Source organism: Cibotium barometz, chromosome 40, assembly GCF_041138505.1.
Source record: "Cibotium barometz isolate CiBa-2024 chromosome 40, ASM4113850v1, whole genome shotgun sequence".
In the NCBI taxonomy this organism is placed as follows: domain Eukaryota; kingdom Viridiplantae; phylum Streptophyta; class Polypodiopsida; order Cyatheales; family Cibotiaceae; genus Cibotium; species Cibotium barometz.
The window spans coordinates 7,152,320-7,178,810 of record NC_141085.1 but is presented as its reverse complement, the minus strand read 5'-3'; the positions used below and the strand labels follow the sequence as shown (position 1 = coordinate 7,178,810).

Sequence of the window (26,491 nt, the reverse complement as noted above, 5' to 3'; positions counted from 1 at the left end):
TATCAAAGAATATCAAGGCATTCTGATCTCTCACTTTGTCCCATGCCCTGCACAACTCTGTCTCTTCACCACCTGGCTGTTCCCCCACAAGATCAGGAACTAACCCTGCAGAAGGCTTGGGTTTCTTTGGCTTGGGCTCTCCTTTATTGTCAGAGTCCTTTTGGGACTTTCTCTTGGGACAATTGAATGACATATGCCTCTCTTCAGTACAGTAAAAACATTTCTGAGCATCTCTCAAAGCCTGTCTTTCCTCAGAAGTCCTCTTGGGCATTGGCAACTTCTTATACTTCGTCTCTGAAGACCCTTTAGCATCACGAGAAGCATGCCCAGATTTTTCAGCTTTCTTGCTCAAGTTCTTACTGCCTTTAAACCCAGATGATCCTCCAGTGAGTAACGCATTAGCTGTCATAGCGTTTTCAATCATATGTGACATGTTCGTTACTCTTGTCTTCATACAATAATCTCGCACCTCTTTGGGCAGCCCACAACAATACTTCTCTACCTGCGCCGACAATGGCACTGCACGGTAAGAAGTCACTGGGAGTAAAGCTTCCCAAAACTTCTTGTTATAATCTTCCAAATTTTCACATTTTGAAGCATCCAACTTGTGCCATGCGGTCATAACATCCACCTCAAATGTAGATGTGAGCCATACGGAAGAGAAAACCTGTTTGAATTGTACCCAAGTGGTGGGTGCTATGCCCTGCAAAAGAAGAGTAGACCACCACTGCAAAGCATTGCCCTTGAGAAAAGTGGCAGCTTTCCTCACCTTAGAGGACTCTGTGTAATTCCCACCAGAAAAAGCAGCATCAAACTGCTGTAAAAAGGTACGTGCTTTCAATTTATCTTTGGCCCCACTGAATGTATCAAACTTCACTGCAGCTCCCCCTTCCTTGTAATCCTTCGCCTTTCCCATAGGCGTTAGATTATCATATGGAAGTGGTTTCGCAAGATTGCTGCCCCCAACATTCATGCCCATCATTGGGTCAACATTGCCCATTCCCACACCAGGCATACCATACATTCCAGCCATGTTTCCAAACATTCCATTATGCATACCTGGCTGCATACCACCAAACATATTGCCTTGCGTTCCAGGTTGCATGCCCCCAAACATATTTCCTTGCATACCGGACTGCATACCACCATACATATTCCCCTGCATACCAGGCTGAAAATTTGCTCCAAAAGGCCCGTGCATACCCATGCCTCCCTGAGGATAATCCCCAGTCATAGATTGGAACACCGAGCCACCACCAAAATAACCTGGATGCGTGTTCTGCTGAGGAATTGATGGCTGTCCAAAGAAGGAACTCTGTGAGTTTGCTCCATAAGCATGCTGCATGTTCGGAAACTGGCCAAGAGACGGTTCTTGTGGGATGGCACCACTATGACCCTGTGGAAGATTCTTAGAACGAACCTTCTTCTTCTTTTTCTCGGGCTCTGTGCGGGATCTCATAAATTCAGCAAATCTCTCACTCTTAGTGAGCTGCATAAATACATCCATAACACTAGCCAAACGATCTTTGAACCGAGCATCATCATCCTCTTTACCATGTACATCCTCTGGCTGTGTTACATCCTCATAAGGCTCAGCATCTGCAGCCTGTTCTCTTGCATGAATATCCTCAGATACATCTCTCTGAGGAGAAGTCTCTTGCTCTTCCTCTTCATGATAGAAGTACTCATCCTCTGTATCAGACATGTTTGCTGAATTTTTCAGCGATGGCTTTCTTCGAGGCAACCATGAGCTCACCCCCTTCAGAAAGTTGATGATTGGTCCCGGCAACGGAACCTTGAAACCGGCCCCTGGTAGAAACCAAAGTGCGGTGGACTAGCAGTCACCCTTCCACTTGTAGTCTAGATATGAAAACAAAACAGATTGGAGCTAGAGTGCCCAAATCTGAAAACAAAGCGACACTTGTTGGCCCCAAAGCTTGGCGCCCCTTGCGGTATGAAAGGCCGAGTACAACAAAATCAGCCAAAAGATTACACCTGTATGTCCAATCTGACAGCCCACAATACCTCTTAGCACAGAGGATTCACACACACAGATCTGTGTCTTAAAGCAACACACTGTGCCTCCCTCTGATCAGCCAAGACCACTAAGCAGGGCTGCCATGAGCATACATCTGGCATATCTCAAGCACATGATTCAACATCTCAGCTCATACATACATTCACTGTTCAACCTCTGTCTCCACCCTTTTCAATCTGCCATACCCCTCCTCTCACAAGGGGCCAGATAGCTCAAATCTGCAAACAGACATAAAGCAATAGAGAGAGAGAGAGATGAACAAATGCAGAGCTTACCAAAATCAGCTCGTGGATCTGCACCGGAGGAAGTAACAGTACCAATCTGTACTTGCAGGCACTTGTTTCAACAACCCTGCTTCACACGTGTGAGGGTACTTGTCTGTATCTTCCTCTTTGCATCCACCTCAGTGTTGTACTTGACTGTACAGATCTGAAAAATCTGCACTGTACCAAGAAGAGCGCCGCCTGCAGCTATACGGCTCAGTCTGTACCAGAAAATACGCCGCCTGCAGCTGTAATGATGCGCTTGCTTCTGCTGTACCCGATTGTACCTGAAGGTACAGTTCTGTACCTGCTGTACGGCCACCTGTTAGCAGTCGTACAGGTGACTGTACCTGCTGTACGGCCTCTGGCAGAGCGTTTTTGTCGTGTCCGTACAGCTGTACCTGCAACAGAACCTGCAGCAGTAGTTCTGCACCTGTGCGCAGCCTGTACCAGCAGTTGTACCCGCAGCAACACCTGTGCGCAGCCTGTACCAGAGAGAGTACCTGCAGCAGCCTGTCCGTACAGAGCTGTACGGCTAGTTTGCACAGAGAAAACAGCAGCAGCACACCCTTCAGCAGTCGACTCCTTTCCCTCTTGCTTTCCACGCTTCTCAACAGCACGTATGCATACTCCACGTTTCTTTTTCCCAAAAAGAAGAGAGAGAGAGAGTAGAGAGAGGCTTACACTCCAAAAGTGGAGTTGCCCCCTCCCCATAATAATCCTAGGGCCCCAACTTTAAAAGTTATTAAAGTTCCCTAGGGGCCACTAAGGCCTAGGGGCAACTTTCAATAAAACATTAAAATTCTAATGTTCTAGTTTCCCCCTTCACACCTAGGGATGTCCACACATCATTAACTCTGTCCTGGCACCCCCCATGTGAATCATTCAATATTTTGACTCAGCAACCACCATGCACACACTTGTGTTGTTCCATTTTCACAGGGCCATGACATCCGGAGTTCTTCAAACACAGTGGCCAAATGCTTCCTATGCTCCTCCTCTGAGTGTGAATGCACAATCATATCATCAAAGAATGTGCTCACAAATGCTCTATGAGGCCGGAAAATCCTATCCATCATCCTATTAAAGATGGCAAGAGCATTTGTCAAGCCAAAGGGCATGACCAAGAACTCATATAGCCCAAAGGTGGTCTGAAATTAGATTTAGACTCATCATCTTTTGTATCCTTTACAAAAACCAAGTATGCGGAAAGATGCTTTTTCATTACTGATGAAATGGCCGAAGCCAATACAATAGGAACCGATTCCCCTTTAAGCTTTACATCCAAAATATGCTCTTTCTCTCCATGAGTCAAAGTAATCTTCCTGTTGTACGTATCCACCACCGCATGTACTCTATGACACCATGGCATACCCAACAAAACATCACACCCATCAAGTGGCATGATATAGAACTCTTCATTGTCCACATAACCGTGCACATGAAGCGTCAGCTTGCCAATAATAGGGGTAACGGGTTCTGCATACCTAGGACAAGTCATATTAGCCTCATACAAAGGCCCCATCTCCTCTGCATGGATCCCCAATCTGCCAAGCCAAATCTGGTGAGATAAAGTTGGCTCTAGCACCTGTGTCAAAAAAAATCAAGGCATTCTGATCTCCAACTTTGCCCCATGCCCTGCACAACTTAGTCTCTTCACCACCTGGCTCTTCTTCAAGAAGATCAGGAACTAACCCTGCAGAAGGCTTTGCTTTCTTAGACTTGGGCTCCCCTTTTGTGTCAGAGTCCTTTTGGGACTTTCGCTTAGGACAATTGAAAGACATATGTCCCTCCTCAGTTCAGAAAAAGCACTTCTTAGCATCCATCAAAGAGCCTGTCTCTCCTCAGGAGTTCTCTTGGGCATTGGTAACTTCTTATACTGCTTCTCTGTAGACCCTTTTGCATCACGTGAAGCATGCCCTGACTTTTCAGTTTTCTTACTTGTGCTTTTACTTCCCTTAAATCCAGATGAAACTCTTGTGAGTAACGCATTTGCCGTCATGGCATTCTCTATCATCTGCGACATATTTGTTACTCGAGTCTTTATGCAATAGTCACGCACTTCCTTGGGCAGCCCACAACAATACTTCTCAACCTGCTCAAACAATGGCACTGCACGATAAGAAGTAACTGGGAGTAAAGCTTCCCAAAACTTCCTATTATAATCCTCAAGATTCTCACATTTCGATGCATCCAACTTGTGCCATGCTGTCATTACATCCACCTCAAATGTAGATGTGAGCCACACAGAAGAGAAAACTTGTTTAAACTGTACCCGAGTAGATGGTGCTATGCCCTGCAAAAGAAGAGTGGACCACCACTGCAATGCATTGCCCTTGAGAAAAGTCGCGGCTTTTCTCACTTTCGAAGATTCCGTGTAATTTCCACCAGAAAAAGCAGCATCAAACTGCTGTAAAAAGGTAAGTGCCTTGAGCTTGTCTTTGGCCCCACTGAATGTGTCAAATTTCACTGCAACTCCCCCTTCCTTATAATCCTTCGCCTTACCCATAGGCGTTAGATTATCGTAAGGAAGTGGCCTCACAAGATTGCTACCCCCTGCATTCATGCCCATCATAGGGTCAATATTGCCAGTTCCCACACCTAGCATACCATGCATTCCTGCTGATCCCCCCATGTTTCCAAACATACCACTATGCATACCGGGCTCATAGTAACCTGGACCGGCAGAAACGGTCGAATCGGACCGGGTTGGAAACGGTGTTTCCGAGTTTCCGCGAGGTTGGAAACGGCAAGAAACGGAGTTTCTTTTGAATTTATTTTAGACATGTAAAAAACATGCATAGAGACATCCTATTAAATAAACTTATGTCAAGAGATGCAAAAAACATGCATAGAGACCTCAAACAAGACACATCAAAGACTCAAGTGGACATTAGAATCATAACACTTAACAAAATGTAGATAATGGACATGTATGATGTCGCGGCAAATTCATGTGAACCATAAAAAACTGAAGGCTGAAGGCTGAAGCATACATAGTGAGCTGCAAATTGTGATCATAATACATCATACATATCAGCAATGATCATCAAACTTGGGAGTCAGAGGTGCCCACTGTGGCACTGCCAATTTTCAAAATTAAATGGTTCAAAAACTACAAAATAACCGACATGCCGGCTGCCAAAAAAAAATGTACGGAAACGGCGTTTCCGCCGGTCTCCGTTTCCGGAAACGGCCGAACCGTTTCCAGAGGGCGGAAACGCCGTTTCCGGTTACTATGACCGGGCTGCATGCCCCCATACATGTTTCCTTGCATTTCGGGTTGCTTGCATTTCGGGACTGCATACCACCATACATATTACCCTGCATACCCGGCTGAAAATTAGCTCCAAAATTCCCTTGCATTCCCATGCCTGCCTGAGGGTAACCCCCAGTCATAGATTGGAACACGAAACCACCGCCAAAATAGCCTGGATGCATAGACTGGTACGGAGTAGGTGGCTGTCCAAAAAAGGAACTCTGTGGGTTTGCACCATAAGTGTTCTGCATGTTAGGAAACAGTCCAAAAGCAAGATAATGTGGGAAGGCACCACTATTGCCTTGAGGTGGGTTCCTAGAACGCTCTTTCTTCTTCTTCTTCTTCTTCTTAGGCTCAGAAGGGGCTCTCATAAATTCAGCAAACTTCTCACTTTGTGTGAGCTGCATAAACACATCCACTGCCCCTGCCAAACGAGCTTTAAACTGGGCATCATCTTCCTCTTTACTTGGCATGTCTTCTGGCTGCGTTACATCCTCATAAAGTACATCTTCTGCAGCCTGTTCTCCTGGAAGTACATACTCAGATTCATTTCTCTCAGGAGTGGTATCTTGCTCTTCCTCATCATCATAAAAATAGTCATCTTCAGAGTCTGACATCTTGCTGAAATTTTCAGCAATGGCTTTCCTCGAAACAACCACGAGCTCACCCCCTTAAGAAAGTTGATGGTGTGTCCCAGTAACGGAACCTTGAAAATGGCCTTTGGTAGAAACCAAAGTGCGGTAGACTAGCAACCACTCAATCCAATTGTAGTCCAGTCAATAAACAATTAAACAGGAGCTAGAGTGCTCCAAAACAAGAAAGAGAACGACACCTGTTGGCCCCAAAGCTTGGCGCCCCTTTCGGTATTTCTTTATTCAAATTCAATGGAAAGATTTAGATGATTACAACATGGCCATCCATGGCTCGTATGTCTGCAAGTCCAATCTGCCAATCCTCAAGACCTCTTAGCATAGAGGTTACACAGCCTTGTGTCCCAAGAACACCACACGGTTATCTCCTCTAATCTGCTAAGTGTGTGCATACATGAGGCCTTGAATATGTATCTGACTGAACCATGCACATAGCCATAAACTTGGCCATGAAAAACCAGTCCACAAACTCATCCAAAACAGCCCACAATCTTGTCCTGTTTCCACCCTCTGAATTGCTAAACCCTTCCTCTCACAAAGGGCTAGAGAGAACCACTCTAGAGCAGTCTTGAGCCAATGAAAAGAGGGACTCCAAAGACATCACCTGCAGTCCCACTTGCTCACAAAAAAAAGAGAGACTTACAGTCTTTATGTCGCTTTCCACGAGAGAAAAGAAAGAACCTGCTGGCGCCTGTACCTTCTGCAATTCAGCAACCAACCAGCTCTTCAAGAACTGAAGAGAGAGAGAGAGAGAAAGAAAGAAAGAAAGAAAGATTTTATTAACGTCTTCCAAAAGACCGAACTCGGCCTATGAGACAAATCGGAGTACCTGCATGGGGTATCCTCTGTCATCCCAACAAAATGAGAGAGAGAGAGAGAGAGAGAGAGAGAGAAAAGAGTCTTGAATCTCTGTTCTGTAGCACAGCCAGCAATCAGCCTTTGACTTCTCCCCCATGAAACCAGTCGCCTGTATCTTCTGCAGATCTGTGCAGGTCTTCACCACAGAAGGGGGAAGTCCATACACTATTCAGCCCCTGCCCGCCAGTCTCTCCAAGATGAAGTACACCTCTGCGTATGCTTGCAGTTAACAGACAAAGAAAGGGAAGAAACTCTGTAGCTGTTTCTCCAGGCTTCAGAACAGCGTTGCCCTCCTACAGTCTCTCCAAAGGCAAGAGTAAGCGAGGAGCAGCCCTGCAACCAGCTTATATGCCCTCTGTTTTCAGAAACTCCCACCTTTTTCCTTGCGCAGCCCGCCAGTCTTCCTTTCCAAAAAGCTAGAGAGAGAGAGAGAGAGAGAGAGAGGGAGGCGTGTACTCTAAAAGTGGAGTAGCCCCCTCTCCCCATAAATATCCTAGGGGCCATAAAGTTTATTAAAACTTATGCGTAGGGGCCACTTATGCCTAGGGGCCACCCAAGGTTATAAACCTTAAAATAATTATCCCTTGGTCCCCCTTCACACTTGGGGTTATCCACACATGTTACCTTTTGTCCGGCCACCTAAGTATGAATCTTTGCTCACCGACCACCATGCTTACACTTATGCTGTACCAATTTCACAAGGTCATGACACACGCCCGTACTAATGCCTGGCAAGGCGAAACACCGTGGAGGGAGCAATACCTCGTGCTCCTGAATCAGCTTTGCTCCCAGTTTTCCTCATACCCCAAATGACCTTCACAAGCTCCTATAAAATGTGAGGGCACGGTCAGGGTAATCATGGGAAGAAGTCACCGTCCTGATGGTCTTACTTAATGAAGGCAACAGGATGTGATATTTTTTTACGTGATAAGACTTGTACAAACAACATTTAATTTTAATAATTACTGAATCTAAAAATACAAAGATAATTATCTAATAAATATTCAAATTCAATTCTCAAGAGAGAAGCTCTTCCTCTCTTTAATGCACTCCCAAACTGTAGGTGGGTCTTGGCAACAGTAGATGTTGGACAACAGCTGGTACAACTGTAGGTACAATTGGGTACTCCAACAGCAGCAGCAGGTACATCAGTAGATGCAGTCAGGTACAAGCTGGTATAGCTGGTACTGAAACTCGCTGAGGTTGCATAACAAGCTTATCACTGCTAAATGCCCGGCCGTTCCGGGTCTATGCTGTGTCGTCTCTCTCTCTCTCTCTCATTTATTCTTCCATCTATTTGGCTCAAGTATTGTTGGCTGAAAGTTCACAAGTTTTACTTCAATTTTCAGCCATGGTTAAAAGTGGATTAATGTGTGTCTTCACATGATAGCCTCTCTCTTGAAAAATGGTTCTCTACACTTGGTAGAGAAGAAGCTAGTCTTCTTGCCTTCATGCTCTAAAAAATGCACAAGTTTACATGAACTCTCCTCTTCCAAAATGAAGGGAATCACCTCCTTTTATAGGTGAATTCCTTTCTAAAAAGCTTTCTTAGTTCAAAATAGAAAAAGATTACACATGTTTAGTTTTGCATGGGAAACTTTTCTTTGTCAACAAATAGAAAGAGTTAGTTCTCTTTCCCTCTTTGGAAAATAGAAAGAGATGCTTATAACTCAAGTTCTAAAACGAATTTGCATGTGCAACTGAAGAGACAGTTACTGAGATGGCTTGGGCGAGTCGCCACGTCACCTCAAAAAAAAATTAAAAAAAAAAATTAATTTTTTTTAAAAAAATTACCTAGGGGGGTTTTCGACCGCTCTGATTCCGATTCCAGTCTCTGTTTTCCCAAAAGATGAAGGGAAAGGTCTCAAAATCGACCTCCAACTTAAAAGGTATGTATCTTGTAAAACTATCAAAATTGAAAGTAGTTTAAGTAAGAAACATACTTAACCTCCTGCAAAATACAAGTCGCTGGATCAACAACCAATAATATGCACAAGTTCGATGCTTTAAGATGAATGCCTAAATGTTCAAGCATCCTCAAAATTAGCATCCAATGCAAGATCTTCAAACCACTTATTGTGCATGTGCCTAAGGTGAGTACCATCCGTTCCATACACTTGTATCCATCTATACGCTCTCCCATAATGGTAAGAGTGCATAGTCCATCATGCTTATGAAGCATGTCCAATCATACTTTCCCACAGGCAATTGGATGTTAAAGAGAATGATTGGGTATTGCTGAAATTTGAGAAAGTAAGACTTGCAAAGAGGCCTGGCAAAGAGGGTGCATATCCTAAGCTTGCAACTAGGTACTATGGGTCTTTTCGAGTGATCGAGAAGATCAATGAAGTGGCTTTTAGATTGGCATTATCTAGTCATTGGCACATACACAATGCTTTTCATGTGAGTCTCCTTCGCAAGTATGTAGGGCCGGAGCCCAGTGAAACGGTCATTGAGGATCCACTAGAAGTGGATGAGCTTGAGGAGATCTTGCAACTAGAGCAGATTGTGTATCACAAGGAACGAAAGCTTGCTGCAGGCACAATTGTGAGGCGTTACCTTGTGAAGTTTAAGAACTATCTTCCCATTGATGCTAAATGGGTAGATGAAGAGTTCTTTAGAGATTGCCCGCATGTGTTTCAGACATATTTGGATGCTTTTCAGTTGCGGACAATTGTTTAGAAGACGGGGGGGATATCACCGTTTGGCCACCCAATTGGTCCACCCGTGCTTTCTTATCATGTATGTACATTGGACTGGTGTCCATGGCAGTTGTTTATGTCGGGGATTGATGCCACTCATGTGATACTGTGGACTTGGCTTTCCGTTGGGACTTGTGCCTCCGTGTACATGCCCGGAAATGCTTTGTGGATTGGTGTTCCATTGGGTCTGGTACCGTGTACTTGCTTGGAGCACGTCTATTTTGGTATAGTCTCATGAACGGGGATTATCCATACCAATGCTGCATTGCATAGCATCTTTATGTGCTTGCTTGCAATTGAAATTGCATGCTGTTTTCATGCTTGCTTGACCAATGTGTAGTTCCGAGTAAGGGGACACCCGCCCGCGAATCGTGCGTGTGAAACTGTCTACTGACATGGTTATGTGGCATGTGACAGGTGGTAAGTATTGGTCATGAACTTGGCCTCAGGAGTTAGCACTAATTTATAAGTGAGTGTCTACACACTTCATTAAGTTTTGGACGACCAAAACTCACTTATAAATTATGACCAGCCCGGTGTTCACACACACTAATGTCCCGAGGTGGACATAACCCAATGTCCACCGCCCAGACCTTATCCTCTTTGTACAAAGGGAGTAACCAGCCATGTGTCCACTCTAGCTTGCTCCACAAAGCACTTGCTTGCTACCTACACTGGACAACTCACCACCTCACTCCTCTTCCTCTCTCTAGAGATTGGCGCCTCCTTCATGAGGGCTGTTGGGCTGCATTTTCTGCACATTCTCCTTCCCAACTCCATTTCCAAGCTTCCGGATGCTAATCACACTCCCAATGACTGAAATTCAGCAAAACAGCTCTCTTTATTGCTGTAATTTCTGGTCTTTTTGCTGAAAACCCTAATTTCAGCCCTCCTTTCTCAAGTTGAACCATAGGGAAAGCTTTCCCAAGGTTCTCTTCATCCTCTTGAAGACTTTTGTCTCGCGAAGAATTACGACAAATCGAAGATCTCTTCACTCCAAGGACTTCCATCGCGAAGACTTCCGCTGTCATCGACTCTACTTGCAATTGGTAGCCTTTAATGCTTAAATATGGAAGCAAGTAGCAGGAGGGAGGAACCGGATTACAAGATCACATACCTTGTGTAGTGTTCTCTTGTCCTACGTGCTCTTTTGCAGATTGTTGCTACCATGCGTTGGTGGAACAATAAAGAGCAGATGGTAGGGAACATGGGTACTTGAGAGGGTAGTGTGGGTTGCAAGTCTACATCGACAACCACTTGTTTGCAATACTGTATTCATATGCATTGGTATGGAAATCTGGTCAAAAATGCCCATGACACTTTGTACTTGATTCTCCCAAGATCAATATACTTTATTTGAGGGAGGGGTCGACCATTCCGGCTCATTGTGTGTCTCTTGTCAATTCAGCAATTTACTTCTTGTATTTGAGCAAGTGTCCATCAAATCTTAGTGTATTTAAGTGTATTGATTAGCATTGTGTTCAACCAAGTTACATCATGGGCAGATATGGGACTGTTTTTGGGGCTGTCTTAGATGAGTCTGGGACAGTTTTTGAGAGCTCTTCTGGGGCTGATTTGCGGCTCAGTTTTGGGGATATTTTGGCGCGGTGTTCGGGGCTGTTTTTGGTTCCGTTCCAGGTTGTTTGAAGGACTGTTTATGGCTGAATTCATGGGACTGTTTTAAGACAGTTTTTGGATGGCTTTTGGTGTGGTATTTTATCTTCGCACTGGATAGATATCTGGGCAAGAGATTTGCTGTGGAAAATCCGGTGCTGTATGCCCCCGCACCTTGGTTTATTGTAAAAGCTTCTCTCTCAATAAAGAGGTTCCTAGGGGGGGCGGCTGTTCGGGCTCAGTGTGATGTTTTTATATTGTATATGGTTCTTCCGCTGTGTTTTCATGCTCTCTATTTGGTATTTGAAGTGTTGGTCTATTATTGTTCCGGGTCTCCGCTACTTGTGACAGAGACAAATAAACCTTCCATGGTAGAGACGAATGGCAATGATTTTGCAAATAGCTGCAGCTTTGTACAACTATGGGAGACACATAGCTTATGAAAGTGAGGAACTTTGACAGGAAGAGTTATGTTGTTTTACCAAGGAAAAGAAACTTCTGGCGGTGGTTCATGAATTGAAAACATGTTCACTATTTGTATGATGCCAGGTTTGTTGTAATCAGCCTGACCTAAGGGGTTGGAAGTCGAACGATTGCAGGAGTGTGAGATCTGTTACAGGAGAGGGTCGATGAATCAAGTTGCAGATGCCTTTAACAGTATTGCAGAGGTCAATAGTGTCTGTTTCATGGAAATATTAATTGACTTCTATCTTTCTCTCAAGGTGTACCGTGTGTTATTAGGGAGATTCTTACTTTGGTAGAATCTGGAAACTAGTCCATGCTGGTAGAAACTCAAAATTTCTAAGTGATCGAGATACTCATTTGAGTGCTGTAGAGAGGAAGATATTGACTCAGTATGAATTTCTGTTGCGTCATGATGCATTTAGAGTAGAGCACTTGGGCATACAGAGAACCTTAGCCCTGTTCACATCGGGCTGTTTTATTGGCCGTACACGAGATCCTTTGTTGAGGATCATGTGCAGAAGTCTACCTAGTGCTGGTTTAAAATAGCTGAGAGGCTTAGAGATGGTGCTATGCTGTGACATGTTGGTTCATTTCTTATGAGGATGCTTCATACCTTCAATGGGATTTTCTTGTTGAGACAAATCACAATTCTCTCTTTGTACCATGGTTGCATATGGTACTCATACTTAACTCCTGGTTCAGTACATTACGTAACAGTTTGTTCTTGTAGCTGTACTTGTAGCGTTTCTGACTACTAGATCATTTAATTGTAACTTTATGCTTCATCTCTATTAATTGATAGGCATATGAGATGTAACATGCATCCAAAATAATTGTATATATATGGGCATGTATGCATGCCTGTACACTTTTAGTAGAAAGGTGCATGTTAAGCAACATACTTATCCAGACGAGAATTTTTAGAACTCGAATGGTTTGTGTGAAGTAGGTGAAGCATTTAATGTCCTTAACTTAACTGGATTGGTTCAATGCATTGCGTCTCTCTACCTATATTTTGATTATTGGTCCATTTTGTTTAAATTTTTTATTGCGATAATTCAGGAATTATTTGGTTTAGTGTTATTTTATTTAATATTTAAGGAGGTGAGTCGTCTAATTTCATGAGATTTGTGTTCTCTAATGCAGGTATGACAGGGGCTTTCTACATCAAGGGTAAAGAAATCACAAAGTACAAGAGGTAATCTTCAGAGCACATTCAAAGGACTGCTTTTATTTGTAGTAGTTTGTGTGAAGAAAACAAGTATTGAGTGAAAAGTATCTTATAAAAGCTACAAGAAGGCGTTACATCTTTGTATACTTTTAGTTCAATAAAGAAGCTGTACAAAATTGTAAGACTAACTGCTTATTGCCCATTTACCTGGAGTTGGGGCTTTAATCAAGGCACTCGACACATGGGAACATGACTCTTAAGTCCTTAGGGTCATTGCTTTTGAGCAGAAAGCTCCTTTTTTAAAGTAAAATACGATCATGCGAAGGCAAAAGGTAGGCTGGAATAAGCTTCAATTCTCATGAGAAATAAGAAAGCAAATGCAAAAGTGAGTCTCATCTATAGATGAATTCTTTGTTCTGTAGGAGTTGGTCACATTCTTATAAGGTTACCATATATGTGCAAAAAACTGGAAGGGTTGATGGCACCCAACAAGGGTGTGTTTCTTTCTGAAAGGAGAGGGACTAATGCTGCTGCCATCTATGTCTGAGAACTCATGTAGCTGGATCTAGAATTTTCATCCTTAAGAGGGGGAACTTCAAGCCCCACATGCTAGGTCAACACACATACATTTTAGGGGGAAGTGATGACACATGGACAAGTAAGCTTATAAGAAGAAAAGAATAAAGAATTCACAGCTTCTAAAAACGGTCACGGGACTGTTTAGAATTAGATTGTCACTTGGGAAGGAACATTGGTTTTGTTGAATTCAATATAGGATGCCTATCGTGGCACCAATATTTTACACGAGGCTTTTGCTTGTACATCTTCTGATCACCATCTTTTGAAGTGACCATGTGCAGGACAAGTAAGTTTAGAAGAAGACAAGAATAAAGAATTGACAGGTTGTAAAAATGGTCGTGGGACGGTTTAGAATTAGATAGTCACTAGGGAAGGAACTTCGTGTTTAATTAAATATAGGATGCATAGCACAGCACATATATTTTACACAAGGCTTTTGCTTCTACATCTTCTGATCCCCATCTTTTGAAGTGATCATGTGCAGGTCTGCAGTGAGTGATAAAGAGGAGTGGCCTTCCAAGTTTTCTAAAGTCTTCCTGAAGGTAGGGCCTGATTGGGTGTTTAGTCTGATAGAGTTGCATCTAGGAGCCTTGTTTAGCTAGGTTTGACTTGCTATATGGAGTGCTTGGCTATGTCATCAAAAGGTGACCTTCATAGGAATCTTGCAACGCTTTTCTTTGGTTGGCAGTGACGGATTATGTGGTATGGGCAGCCTTCAAATTCAATAAGATTTTATATGTATTTGAGGCGGACCTGACATCCTTTACCAGCCTGCAGCTTTGCCATGCCTTATGCTCTTATGGGGAACCAGTCCTTGGTTGGCAATGACCGATTATGTGGTATGGGCAGCCTTCGAATTCAAGAAGATTGAATATGCATTTGAGGTCAAGCTGACACCTTTACCAGCCTGCAGCTATGCTACCTTATGCTCTTAAGGGGAACCAGTCCTCTTTTGTGTTCTCTTTGTCAGATTCCCTCGATGTTAGATTCCTTTTGGCTCCTACTAGCTGATGACACTTCTTAGTCAAGAAAATGTATTGCATGTTGAATATCAATGCTCCACCCTCATATTGTATTGCTGAGGCACCAGTTAGCTCATATTTGTACGGCCCACATTATGAGGAGTAGCCATGGTTGACCAGCATGGCTGCCCAGCATCCCCGTATTCACATAGGAAGGTGGCCTAGGGGGCCAGGTGGTTTGGAGACAACTTGGATTAGATTTGGCACAATGCCAAATAGGCTACATGCTACACTGGACCGTTATCTCATAACGGTCTATGCATGGAGTAGGTAAACTTTACTCTTTGGTAACCTTGTCTCGACATTGCGGGGCTTGGACGGGGCCCAAGATGAGCCAAATGGCAGTGTGAGGTGGGGAGATTGAATTCCTAGTTCATCTTTATGGGCTGAGTCTACACCATGGACGGTGGCACCGACTATGACTGCAAACCTGCACGGTCATCATGTCATGGCTGCCCCACGTATATAGGCCTATATAGGTTCATGGCTAGCCCCTTCTCCACACAATTCGTCAATCATCACTGTGATTCATGGCTAGCCCCATCTCCACACAGCTTATCAATTATCACTATGAGTTTACTTCCTAGCTTCTACTAGCATACAACCTACCTTTGTCCTGGCATTTCCAGATCAGCCATCAAACTCCCTTCACAGGAGCACACAGGTGTGGGGCTTTGCCATCTATTGTATCACTTCGGTTATACAATATTCTTCTCTATCTCTGGTATTGTGCAATTTGAGTTTTAAAGTTTTGTGCTATGAAAGATCCTACTTCTTGTGAGTGTTCTCTTGTATACATTGCACGATGTATACTCTTGCATTGGAGAGGAAGGAAGAATAGAAAAGTAGAGAATGAAGGACGAAAGAGCTAGGTTTTGGGTGGTGTGGAATTGAAGGCCAGAGAGCTTGAAGGGGGATTGTGTGCTCCCAGGAAAAATAGCAAGGAGGAAAGGTAGGGCGAGGAAGGGATAGTGCAGAGCAAAAAGAAAGGAAGGGCAGCCCTGGTTAAAAGAGGAACTTGTTAAGCACAACAGATCGATGGAGCTTGCTGATTCCCCTCTAAATTAAGCTTGGCACACGCAGAGGTGTAGGGAAATTTGGGTGGTTTAGAGTTGTAATGTTATTACTTGTGTTTCATATCCATTGAAATGTTCCTTGTTGATGGCAGGGCTACCTTTGAAGGGAAGCATATACAATCTCTACAGTTCTTTCTTTCTTCAGTTCAATGTTAGATCAGTGGATTTATTATTTATTAATGAAAGGGCATTTGAAACATTTCGGCTTCCGCAGTTGGATAATGGTCTGGAGGTTTCCTTTACGGACAAACGGCGTCTTGCTCGAGTCAGGCTTTTAGAGGATGTGAGTGGATTTTTTCTTGTAACTTAAGAAGTAGTTTGATTTTGCTTATCATATTAATTTTTTGAAAGGCTTGCTTGATGCGATGGATTGTTTATGTTAGACTTTCCACAAAGAGAGCATTTGCGATTTTATGCCTGCTCATGAACAGTTTTTGTGGAGTTTGAGCATTCCTTGTACACTTTTCAAAGGCAATACATAGCTGCTAAAGTAATAATAAAATCGTTAATGCTTATGGTATGAATTTCTTAATCATGTGCTTTTCTCGGATTTTTTTATTTTCTTTGCACATCTGCTGTAAAATTTTAACCTTAAGATCCATGTCAACTTCAAGCTTTTTTGTTGGGTTTTATTTTTCTTTGTGGGGGAGAGTGCCTCTTGGTGATTAGACCCCTTCAAACAGGCTTATCCTATAGCCTTGGCATTATGATTGATGATAACTAAACGTGTATATCTACTTGTAATGCAGATGCAAGCATCTGTCAGCTTCATAAGGGGGAAAAAAGTTTGGAAGTTCTCTTATTTATCACCTCTCGGGCATGTGTATTTTCTTGTAATGCGGATGCAAGCATCTGTCAGCTTCAGAAGGGGGAAAAACTTTGGAAGTTCTGCTGATTTTGTCACTTCTCGGAATGCTGATTCTCCTTGTTCTTTCCCCTTCTTATTTGTTCAGTAGCTTAAAGCAGAGGTCTTACCTTGTGTGTGTATCCCCTAAGAGCTTTGAATTACTGAACCAGCCTAGATGTAGCAAACACCCAGATTTTCAGCTTGTTGTATCCAACATGTTTCTGAAACTCCTGGCAATACGGATGGTGCTTGCATGTGAAGGTCTTCAACTCTTCCAATAACTAAAATCTTTCAAATATTCGCATGCTCCATGGCAAAAAATAGCCCTTGTACTGCATAATAAAGAATGCTGTAGCTAAATTTTTTGCATATTGATTTATTCATTGCAATTGTTGTGGATCTTGATTCATGTCATAAAATGTTTTGCAGCCAGCCAAAGCACCACCAATATCTGAGCTCGGACCTGATGCATTCCTTGAGCTTCCAGAAGAGGCTACATTCGCCAGCATGATATTGAAGAAGAAATGCCCAATTAAGGCTCTTTTACTAAATCAGGTTAATCTTTTGTTGTGCTTCTTAAGCCTTGCATTCTGCCTCATTTGTAAAAGTACTTGGTAAGCTTCATGTTGTAGTCAAGGAAGAGGGTTGTATTGGATAATCTGGTGATGTTTCTGTATCTATCAAGGTTGTATTGACCCAGCAGCCAGCCGGGCCCCTCAAGGCTTTGGTACATAGATGTAGCTTGTATCTCATTTGCACAGTTATGTGTATGAGTGTGACTGTCATGAGAGACATGACTCCACCATTGAGACATGAGATATGGATCATATGTAAGGCTTGCACATCTCAGCGAGTGCAAGATAGCAAGTTCCCTCATTGGAATTTTTGAGGCATCTGTGCCTAGTTGAATTATATGAGAGGTTTTGTATTTCTTTTATCACTAATGTGACCTCGTTATGCATGTGTCATGGTAGCTCATTACTTTATAGGGTGAGAGGGTAACCATTTTCTCCCATTGGGACTGGCTCTCTTGAGCAGAGATTGGTCTTCCACATCTCATCCATGTGCTTGTTTCGATTCTCATGCCATATATGATTTAGCTGTCCATGCGCCTACTTGACAAAGATAGGAAAACATTGTATCAGAACTTTGGGGTGGACTCTCAGGGTGCATGGAGGCAGTGCAATAACTTTTCATCAATATTTTCCTGCTGCTTCTCTACAAGCAAGGGGGGCATTAGATGCTCTTCCAATTGAATTCAGCAATAAATTACTGCTCTCCCTTCTTCATCTCCTCTCTTAGCATTCCCAGCAAAATGTCAACATGATTTTACCCCTACATCTTAAGTTTTGTGGCAGTAACCTTGGAGAAAATACAAAGAGCACACAGCAGCAATCTAAGAGGGAGATTTGTAGGCATGAAAATAAAATAGATTATCTTAGGATGAGAGGAGCCAGCATCAGCTGTCCCATGACCAGTTGGTTCAGATGAGTTTCTTGCATGAAGTGTGGCACTGATCTGGATGAAGTTTTTTTTTTGGGGGGGGCTTTTCAAGTACCTATTTGACTTCTAAGGAGGATCAAAGCAATGTGTAAAAACCATTGTCAATTAAGAAGATAATATCACAATTAAGAATGACACAATAATTAGCATAAACAAGCATCTAACTTCAGTGCAAATAAACTCACAAAGATGAGGTCCATGCACATCGTTTATAGCTCAAAAAGTGAGCATGTAGATCACTATTTCCTCCATGATTCTCTCCATCAAATCCCTAAATCATCTTATGCTACCCTTGATTCCCCTTGATTCTCTCACCCATGTGACACTCGATGTGTCCATCTAATTTACATCATTGCTTACATCACTTGGAATCTCTCAACTTTTTCACCCTCTTTACTCACAAATAACCTTTGAGAAATATACCTTTGCACACATAATAATGTGGAGGACCCTTGCCTCCCTTTCGCAGACAATGTCATTTGGGAGCTGGGCAATGGAATTCGTCAGCTGCAGCTTGCTAGTCATTCCAATCTGTGTAATACTGAAGCTGAGAACTACTGTTGCAGCTGCACCCTTTGCAGAGGGAGGCGGGGCAGCTGGTGGTGCCGCTATTCTGCTGCAAATCTGTAGAAGACAGCTCAGCTGAGCTGTGGGTTGAGGTGCCCACTGGTATGCTTGTACCCCCCCCACCTCCCACCCAATGAGTAGATCCTTCTGTAGAAGCAACTTGGTTGCTGGCCCAGAGGCGGCATGATGTCCCGCCCGGAGGCAGTACGACTGAGGCTGCAAAGCAGCCCAAATGCCAATCGGGGAACAATGGAGATTTTAACTCAGGACCTTGCCCCTCCGAGTCACAAACCCACACCACTAGGCTACTCACTCGTTTGCCATTGGTGTGGTTTCTTTGCTGCTAATAAAGCAGGTGAAGCCTGCCATTTCTCGGTGCATTGGATCTGATGCCTGCCTGAGGAGCTAAGCTCAGATGTAGCTACTCTGCTGGAGCTATAAACTACTAGCTTGTTTCTTTCATGGTGTCGATTTTTCTTGAGCTCAACTGTAGCTGAATGGAGTAGTTGTTTTTGAAAAGATATTGCTGTAGATCTGTGAATAGAGGAGTTCTATTGGTTCTCTCTCTCTCTCTCTCTCTCTCTCTCTCTCTCTCTCTCTCAATTACAACGAGGAGGAGAAAATGCATAAAGTTGAAGATGATCCCCTAGTCTCCTTAATTTTACCCTACCTAAGTAGACCCAACCTAGACACTAATCACTTCATTAATCTAAACTAACCACAATAATAAACCTTCTAATAAGGCTCTGATACCAACCTAAAAGTTGGATCTAAGGAGGATCAAAGCAACGTCTAAAATCCATTGTTAATCAAGAAGATACTAACATTCTAATCACAATCAAGAATGATACAGTAGCTAGCTTAAACAAGCCTCTAATTTCATTGCAAATCAACTCACAAAGGTGAGGTTCATGTATATCATTTTATTGCTCAAAAGTAAGCATCAAGGTCCACTATTTGCTTCATGATTCTCTCCATATGTGACACCCCAAGTGTCCACGTAATTTGCATCATTGCTTACATCACTTGGAATCTCTCAACTTTTTCACCCTCTTTACATTCACCACTCACAAATAACCTTTGAGCAATAAACTTTTGGACACACTCATTAATACCCTTCCTCCCCTCAAATCTTGAAAACAGAAAATACACAACATGACGAACGCTTGCCACTCCAACACATGCAGAGACCATATTTCAACAATCTGCTGGCCTGAAGAAGAATGTAGTAACTAGTTTGAATGTTCACTATACGAGCACACGGATTGGATGTGAAGGTGCAACAGGATAATGTAATGACCCTATGGGAGAAAATTTTGGCCTGCACAATTGCTAAAACTTGGTGATAAAGAGTTTATTAGACTTCAATAGCCGCCCTCTTCCCTTCTCTCACATTGGGGTTTAGGAAAGATGCCCTCTGTCAAAGATCACATCTGAGCTTGGGCCCCACATTGAATCACTATAACGTCTAGTTTAAACCAAGGGATACCCTGCAGTCATAAGGTTGGTTTCAACCTAGGGGTATGTTACAGTGATAGGGTCAAGCTTCTTGTTTGAGTAGTGCATCACATTCCATTGTTTCACATGCACCAAGTTAGCGAGTCTTTAGCTCCTACCCCATTTCACCAAATTATTGTAGACTATTTTATGCCTTATTTTGGGTTTGACCATGCAACAGAGCTTTCTAGCTGGCATTGGAAATTGGGTTGCTGATGAAGTCCTTTATCAGGTAAATTTCATTTATCTCCTGTACACCAAGTTCCAAAGCTAACATCAAACTATTATTATCGACACTTATGGTAATGCGGCAGGCCAGAATTCACCCTGAGCAGGTCGCCTCGAGCCTGTCAGAGCCTGACTGCGTACAGCTGCATAAGTCAATTCAGGAGGTATGGGATCAAGGTGTCTCAATGATTCTGGAACAACTTCAATAATCTATGTGCAATCACTTACGAGTTGATGCCGATTTACTTTCATGATCTCTATAGGTGGATGCTGATGCCAACTGTTTTGTGAATGCCTTTTTGTGCTGGTTGCAGGTCATCAAGTTATCGGTAGAAGTGGATGCTGATAGTGAACGGTTTCCAGAAAGTTGGATATTCCATCACCGTTGGAATAAGAAGCCAGGCGAAGTGGGTGGTAAGGCGTAATTTGAAGTGGTGTGTTAAGGTGGATTCTTCGTGCATTATCATGCTTACATCCATTCAGTACTAAATAAAGTATGTTTCGTTAACCCTGCAAGAAATGATCCTTGGCAGGGAAGAAGATCACGTTTATAACTGTCGGGGGTCGGGTATGTACTCTTTAACAGAACAACATTATTCAAGCCTTTTTGTAGCTAGCATGGTTAGGGGAGGCCTTTTATAAGAATATCATCAGCAGCCTCAGACAAAACACTGGAGACCTTTTCATGCCATACACTACACAACCCTGAGGCTTTACACATGATGTAGATAATTTACGCTCATCTCGTAAGTATAACACCTCTGAAGTGTTTACAAGTACATACAATTAATGGCGCTATGTTTTGGACTATTTTGAAAGCAATATGTCTCATGGATATCACGATGTCCTAACATGGAGACTCTCTCTCTCTCTCTCTCTCTCTCTGCTCTTTGCGTAGTATGTGTCTTACTGTATTTTCATATTAAAGGCTTGAAGTCGCTGTGGAAAGAAGAGAACTCAGAAGGCTTCTAAGTCCTTAAAAGCATGTACTTGATGTAAGGGTTTTATTATTCATCAATATTAATCAACATCATTGAGTCATGCGGATATTCTCTATCTTAAGCATTGGTACATCTCTCTCTCTCTCTCTCTCTCTCTCTCTCTCTCTCTCTCTCTCAGACGACATAGGGATGTAGCGTTGAGGCAGCATGCTTAGAGACAGCCCTGGCTCCGGTAGGACACCTCACAGAGAGCCATCATAGATTTCTTTGTGGTACACACATCCTCATTGGAATCCACTGCCCACAATTGTTCCTCTACTATGACATTAGAGCCCACCACCCGTACCCACACTCCAGCTCCACACCCCAGAGGAGTTCTTAGCGAGAGAGCTTGATCCATTCTGCAAGGCAGACGTCCCTGACCCAGAGCATGAGGTCCCTCCACCACATAGAGACAGATTCATGAGGTTCTCCACCGACATGACACGCTCCTAACATTCACTCACCATCAGATCGGTTCTGGCCGAGGCGGGTATTGTCATTAGCTGATCACAGCATATCTCACTCTACACAGGATCATCTGATGATCACATGTACTGTCAGATGTTTTCATTTTACTTTTTCTTTCAGTTTTTCCATGGCTCGGTATATCCATGGTACCATTGTATTCCTTTTGGTCTCATAGGCCCTTGGGGTCTTCCGTAGACGTTAATATAACTCTCTCTCTCTCATGGATGTGTACATGCCTCACAGTGCCCGAGTGGTGATTGGCCAGCTCAGAGTGTCATCACACCAGCTTGAGATTGAGGCAGGTAGGGCAGCACGGATCCCCAGAGCAGAGAGAATATGCAGACTATGCCGGGAGGAGGTTGAGAGTGAGAAACAATTATGTATGCAGATGCAGAGCATATAGTGTCATTAGAGAGAGATACACCACCATCTTCAGTGGACATCCCTCACTCCACCAGATCATGGAGTCCGCAAACCAGCGCAGATTTGGCCAGTTCTTGCTAGAGACACAGCGCCACAGAGAGACACTGCTACGGACTCATACCATAGGGAGAGGTGGGCGACAGCTCTAGCTCCAGCTCACTGATTTCTTCTAGAGATCTATCCCAGTGCCTATCCTAACACAGAAGGGGGTTACACTTCAGCGCGCTGCGGACCTCTGAGCCAGATGGAGACCGAGAGCACCAGGCTACCAGACTCCCAGACTACATCAGAGGGAGATCACAGAGATACGGGCTCGACATCAGCACCATATCCAGGAGCGGCTAGCTCACTTACACTCACACTCGGAGATCATGCTCCGAGGTATTTTTGCCTCGCCATCGCCTATGTATCACATATTACACCCCCATTATGGTACTGGTTGGAGATAGACAGATCTGCATTGCATTCTTGTATACCCTACGCATATAGGTTGCATACTGAGCCTCTAGCAGTAGTGCTCCATCCATCACACCCCCCCACTAGCTCAGTACTTTCATAGTTTATTTCATGGTTATTTTGTCCTTTTTTTCTGGACATCCAGAAGACATTGACAGTTGTACATTGATTTGTCTCATAGGTCGAGTTCGGCCTCTAGTAGATGTTAATACAACTTTCTTTCTTTCTTTCTTTCTTTCTTTCTCTCTCTCTCTCTCCACCATGCAGGTCCCCCCTCCCCCCTCCAAAGCTGACAGCATAACCTTTACCTATTTGGTCCTTCAAATGGTATCAGGGCAGGCTGTGTTTTAGGGTCTCGTTTTTTAGGGTTCCTCAGATCTGTCTGCGCATTGCTTTCCTCTGTCACCATTCATGATGATGTCGACGACTTGCAGTGCTGCTCCCTATGTACGCCCGCCGCTGCCACCCTTGTGACCTCGCCACCAATTTCCACGACTACTTGCGACTTCTCTACTGTCCGTTGCCGTGAGTCGGCAACCTTGTTTTTAAGGTTTAAAAATAATAATAATGATAATAGATTGAAGGGGACCAAAAAGTGTGGCTCTTGCTTGGTAAAATCGTCCCGCAACGGCAGGTACGTCCTTCAGAAAGATGATGCTCCTAGAGTAAAAGAATGTCGATGTGTCCCCCAATTGTAGCTCTATGAAGCTCTCCTCTGAGGACGCCTCGCCTTTGAAACATTGAGGCCCTCCTAAACCTTGAATGTTCCATGATACTATCCCTATATCAATCTTTGTGGGAGGCGGAGCTATTGGAACTGCCTTGCACTCAAGAGTCTTGGGCGTGGGTTTGGATGGGGAATAACCGCAATTAGTCCTAGGGTGAAGGCGTGCCAAGTGGGTGCGGATCCTGTCCTCCATGTGTCGCCACTCTAGCCGAGCGCGAGAGTAGGCATACTCTAAACTCCACTGATCACAAAGAGGTGTGAGAGATCTACTGCCTGCCCCTGGATGGCGAAGGCTAAATGGGGAAGGGGGAAGAGGCGCAGGCAGCGCAGATGTAGGTGGGGTGGGGTGGGGGGGGGTCATAGATTCACGTATGACTGCTTTGGCAGAAAACTGTCATTGCTCCCTTTAATGTGATGTGTCAAAGATAAGGCTTCTATGCGTAAAAAGCACTTACTTGATGTAGGGGTTATATTATTCATCAATATCAATCACCATCATTGAGTCGCAGGCAGCGCAGTGTAGGTGGGGTGGACCATGTGTGTGTGGGGGGGGGGGGGGGGGGGGGGGGGGTCGCTGATTCACGCATGACTGCTTTGGCGGAAAACTGTCATTGCTCCCTTTAATGTGATGCGTAAAAAGCACGTACTTGATGTAAAGGTTTTATTATTCATCAATATCAATCACTATCATTGAGTCGTGCAGATATTCTCTCTCTTAAGCATTGTTATGTATTATCTCTCTCTCTCTCTCTCTCTCTCTCTCTCTCTCTCTCTCCACCATGGAGTTCCACCCTTCATAGCTGACAGCCTAGCCCTAACCTACCTGGGCCTTCAAACCCAGAGAAGTGATAGGAACTTAGTTCGATGGTTTATCTATAACGATTTGTCTACTCTTTATGTGTGAACGTGCATGTACTCTTTGGCGCTAATGACATGAGCACATAGTCTATGTTATGCATAATGGCGTTGAGTTGTTGACGATTTGAGCTTTGTGAATAATCTCTCATGGAGTCAAGATCACACTTTGATTTTTGTTATCTTGAACTTTCCAGTGGTATATATGGATATACTTCCCCATCATTGACTGTCATTATTTTGTCATGAAGCAGCAGAACACTAAACATGTATCAAACAAAGTTGGCACCTTTTTTGTTACGGATCTTGGCTTATGACTTGCTGCGTAGTGGCATGCGATATTGCTGTTGTATGACTAGCAAGTGGCTTTAATTTCGTCAATAGCTCAAAAAATATTGTATTCTTATTAGCCGAAGTGGTAATGTGTAGGCCTAGGGTTCAAACCCTGGCAAGTAATTTAATTGAACTCTTAAAAGAAAGAAAACTGACAATTTTGTTTCTGGTCCAGACTTCTGCATATGTACCGGCACTACAGAAATGCACATTGCAATCTTCTAGAAAACAAAATGGCTCAACACAGAAGCAGGTTGAAGAAGAGCTAGAAAACAATACAAGAGGAGAGAAAAAAAGGGGAAGGAAGAATCAGGTAAGTGTCTCTCTGGAAACTGAAGACCTTGATGGTAAACAAGATGGGAAAAAGTCTGAGAGGTCAGCAAGGCGAAGCACATCCACCAACAAGGTGGAACCCAAGGAAGACGAAAAAGGGAAGAAAACCCAAAGAAAGGCAAAAATAGTGGAGGAAGTAAAAGAGATCAAAGCAGGTGTCTCTGATAAACAGAAAACTGTGAAGTCTTCAAAGGTTGTAACTCAAGACACTGACAAAATTGTCTCTGCCAAATCTGGGAAAAAAGGTGGAAGGCCGGCGGTGGCCAAGAAGCAAATAGTTGAGGAGAAAACAGAAGAAGTGGCAGTCACAAGCACAGCAACGATAGTTGTTCAAGATGACAGGATGGGCAATAAAGCTCCATCTAAAAAAGCTACTAGAAAAAATAAGAAAAGCTCGGAACAAGAAATACCTAGAGCGGATATGTTGGATGTGTCAGCAGATACACTGAAGAAGACGAATGGCCAAAAGAGAAAGCGGGCTTCAAAGTGATGTAGAAATGTTAAGAACAAGCTGGATGTGTTTTGTTTATCCCGAAATTATGAGGTACAAACCTTAAACTTCACATAGTTTGTTTATTATTGGCAGAAAGCACCCTCATTTTTCTAGTTTGAGACAGCAGCAAATGTTCAATTCTGGTTTAAGTGCTGGGCTCCAAGTCCACGTGTGCAGCCTGGTGGTGAAGGGTTTTGCCTTCCAGGCTGTGAACTGGGTTTGATGCCCCTGCCGCCGCCAGCCTACACCCGTTGACGCAGTAGTATGAAATAGTATATACCCACAAAAGAAAGGAAGAATCGTGTATCTTTCTCTGACGGTTGAAGAAGACCTTAACGTCGGTTTTGTGTGTGCTTTTGGTTTGCAACCATTAAAGAAAAAGAGCGTGATTGGAAAAAAGGCTCGTGAGTGTTGTTGGAAAATAACCTTTGCCTGACTGCCTTTGCTAGAAAATGATTTAGATGACCTTGGCAAACTTTCAAGATTATGTCAGTAACCCAGCTACATGGCTGTATGCAGTGTGTTGCCTGACAGGATTTTGCAATTTCTGAGTCTAATGGTAGTTTAGAAGAGAATATCACAACAGGATTGCTGAGTTGCAGCAGGAAGCTTTGGAATCTGAGAGGGGGAAGTTTTCAAAGGAGATACAACCTAAGCATTAGGCAAAAGCATGCACAACAATACGGAAGAAATCGTGCAATTCCCTTGAATTTTTCGTCTTGCTAGGACTTTCTCATCACAAGTGACTACGAGATGCATATATCCGGACGGTCATGCTTTTTTCATCTATGAGAATCCACCGACTGAAACCTCGTGCCAAAGGAATCCCATCACTTCCTCACCAATGTCAAAACGTGATTTATGAAAGATGTGTATATATCCATCAAAGCTCTCTTGTTTTGAAGCTTTTTTCACAGGTTCACAAGCTTTGCCAATAATCATTGGGAACTTGATGTGAATAACTAGGCTTGGATGTACACCTTTTTTTTTTGGGTTTGGAAAGTTAGCCCTTCTTTAAGAGAGCAGAGTAATTTATGTAGCTTATTATAGAAGAAAGAAAGAAGCATGCCACTCAAAGCAA

General features: G+C 43.4%; 1 protein-coding gene across 3 annotated transcripts in view; it reads left to right on the top strand.

The window, feature by feature from the left end:
• The window catches only part of MMH-1 (MUTM homolog-1), a 56,003-nt gene extending 29,944 nt beyond the window's left edge, over nucleotides 1-26,059 (top strand). The window contains exons 2-11 of one of the 3 annotated variants that reach the window (XR_015262751.1): nucleotides 12,996-13,047; nucleotides 14,084-14,141; nucleotides 15,912-15,980; nucleotides 16,974-17,099; nucleotides 20,293-20,343; nucleotides 20,423-20,503; nucleotides 20,654-20,753; nucleotides 20,873-20,907; nucleotides 24,760-25,461; nucleotides 25,930-26,059. Coding sequence is in view for 2 of the 3 variants with exons in the window: in XM_086779147.1 (XP_086635273.1) it covers nucleotides 12,996-13,047; nucleotides 14,084-14,141; nucleotides 15,912-15,980; nucleotides 16,974-17,099; nucleotides 20,293-20,343; nucleotides 20,423-20,503; nucleotides 20,654-20,753; nucleotides 20,873-20,907; nucleotides 24,760-25,407 (1,220 nt within the window). In the remaining variant the exon portion in view is untranslated. Of the gene's footprint in view, nucleotides 1-12,995; nucleotides 13,048-14,083; nucleotides 14,142-15,911; nucleotides 15,981-16,973; nucleotides 17,100-20,292; nucleotides 20,344-20,422; nucleotides 20,504-20,653; nucleotides 20,754-20,872; nucleotides 20,908-24,759; nucleotides 25,810-25,929 lie in introns of those variants that run through there. The other 2 variants (XM_086779147.1, XM_086779148.1) reach the window with 2 other exon arrangements.
• The last annotated feature ends 432 nt before the right edge of the window (nucleotides 26,060-26,491 follow it).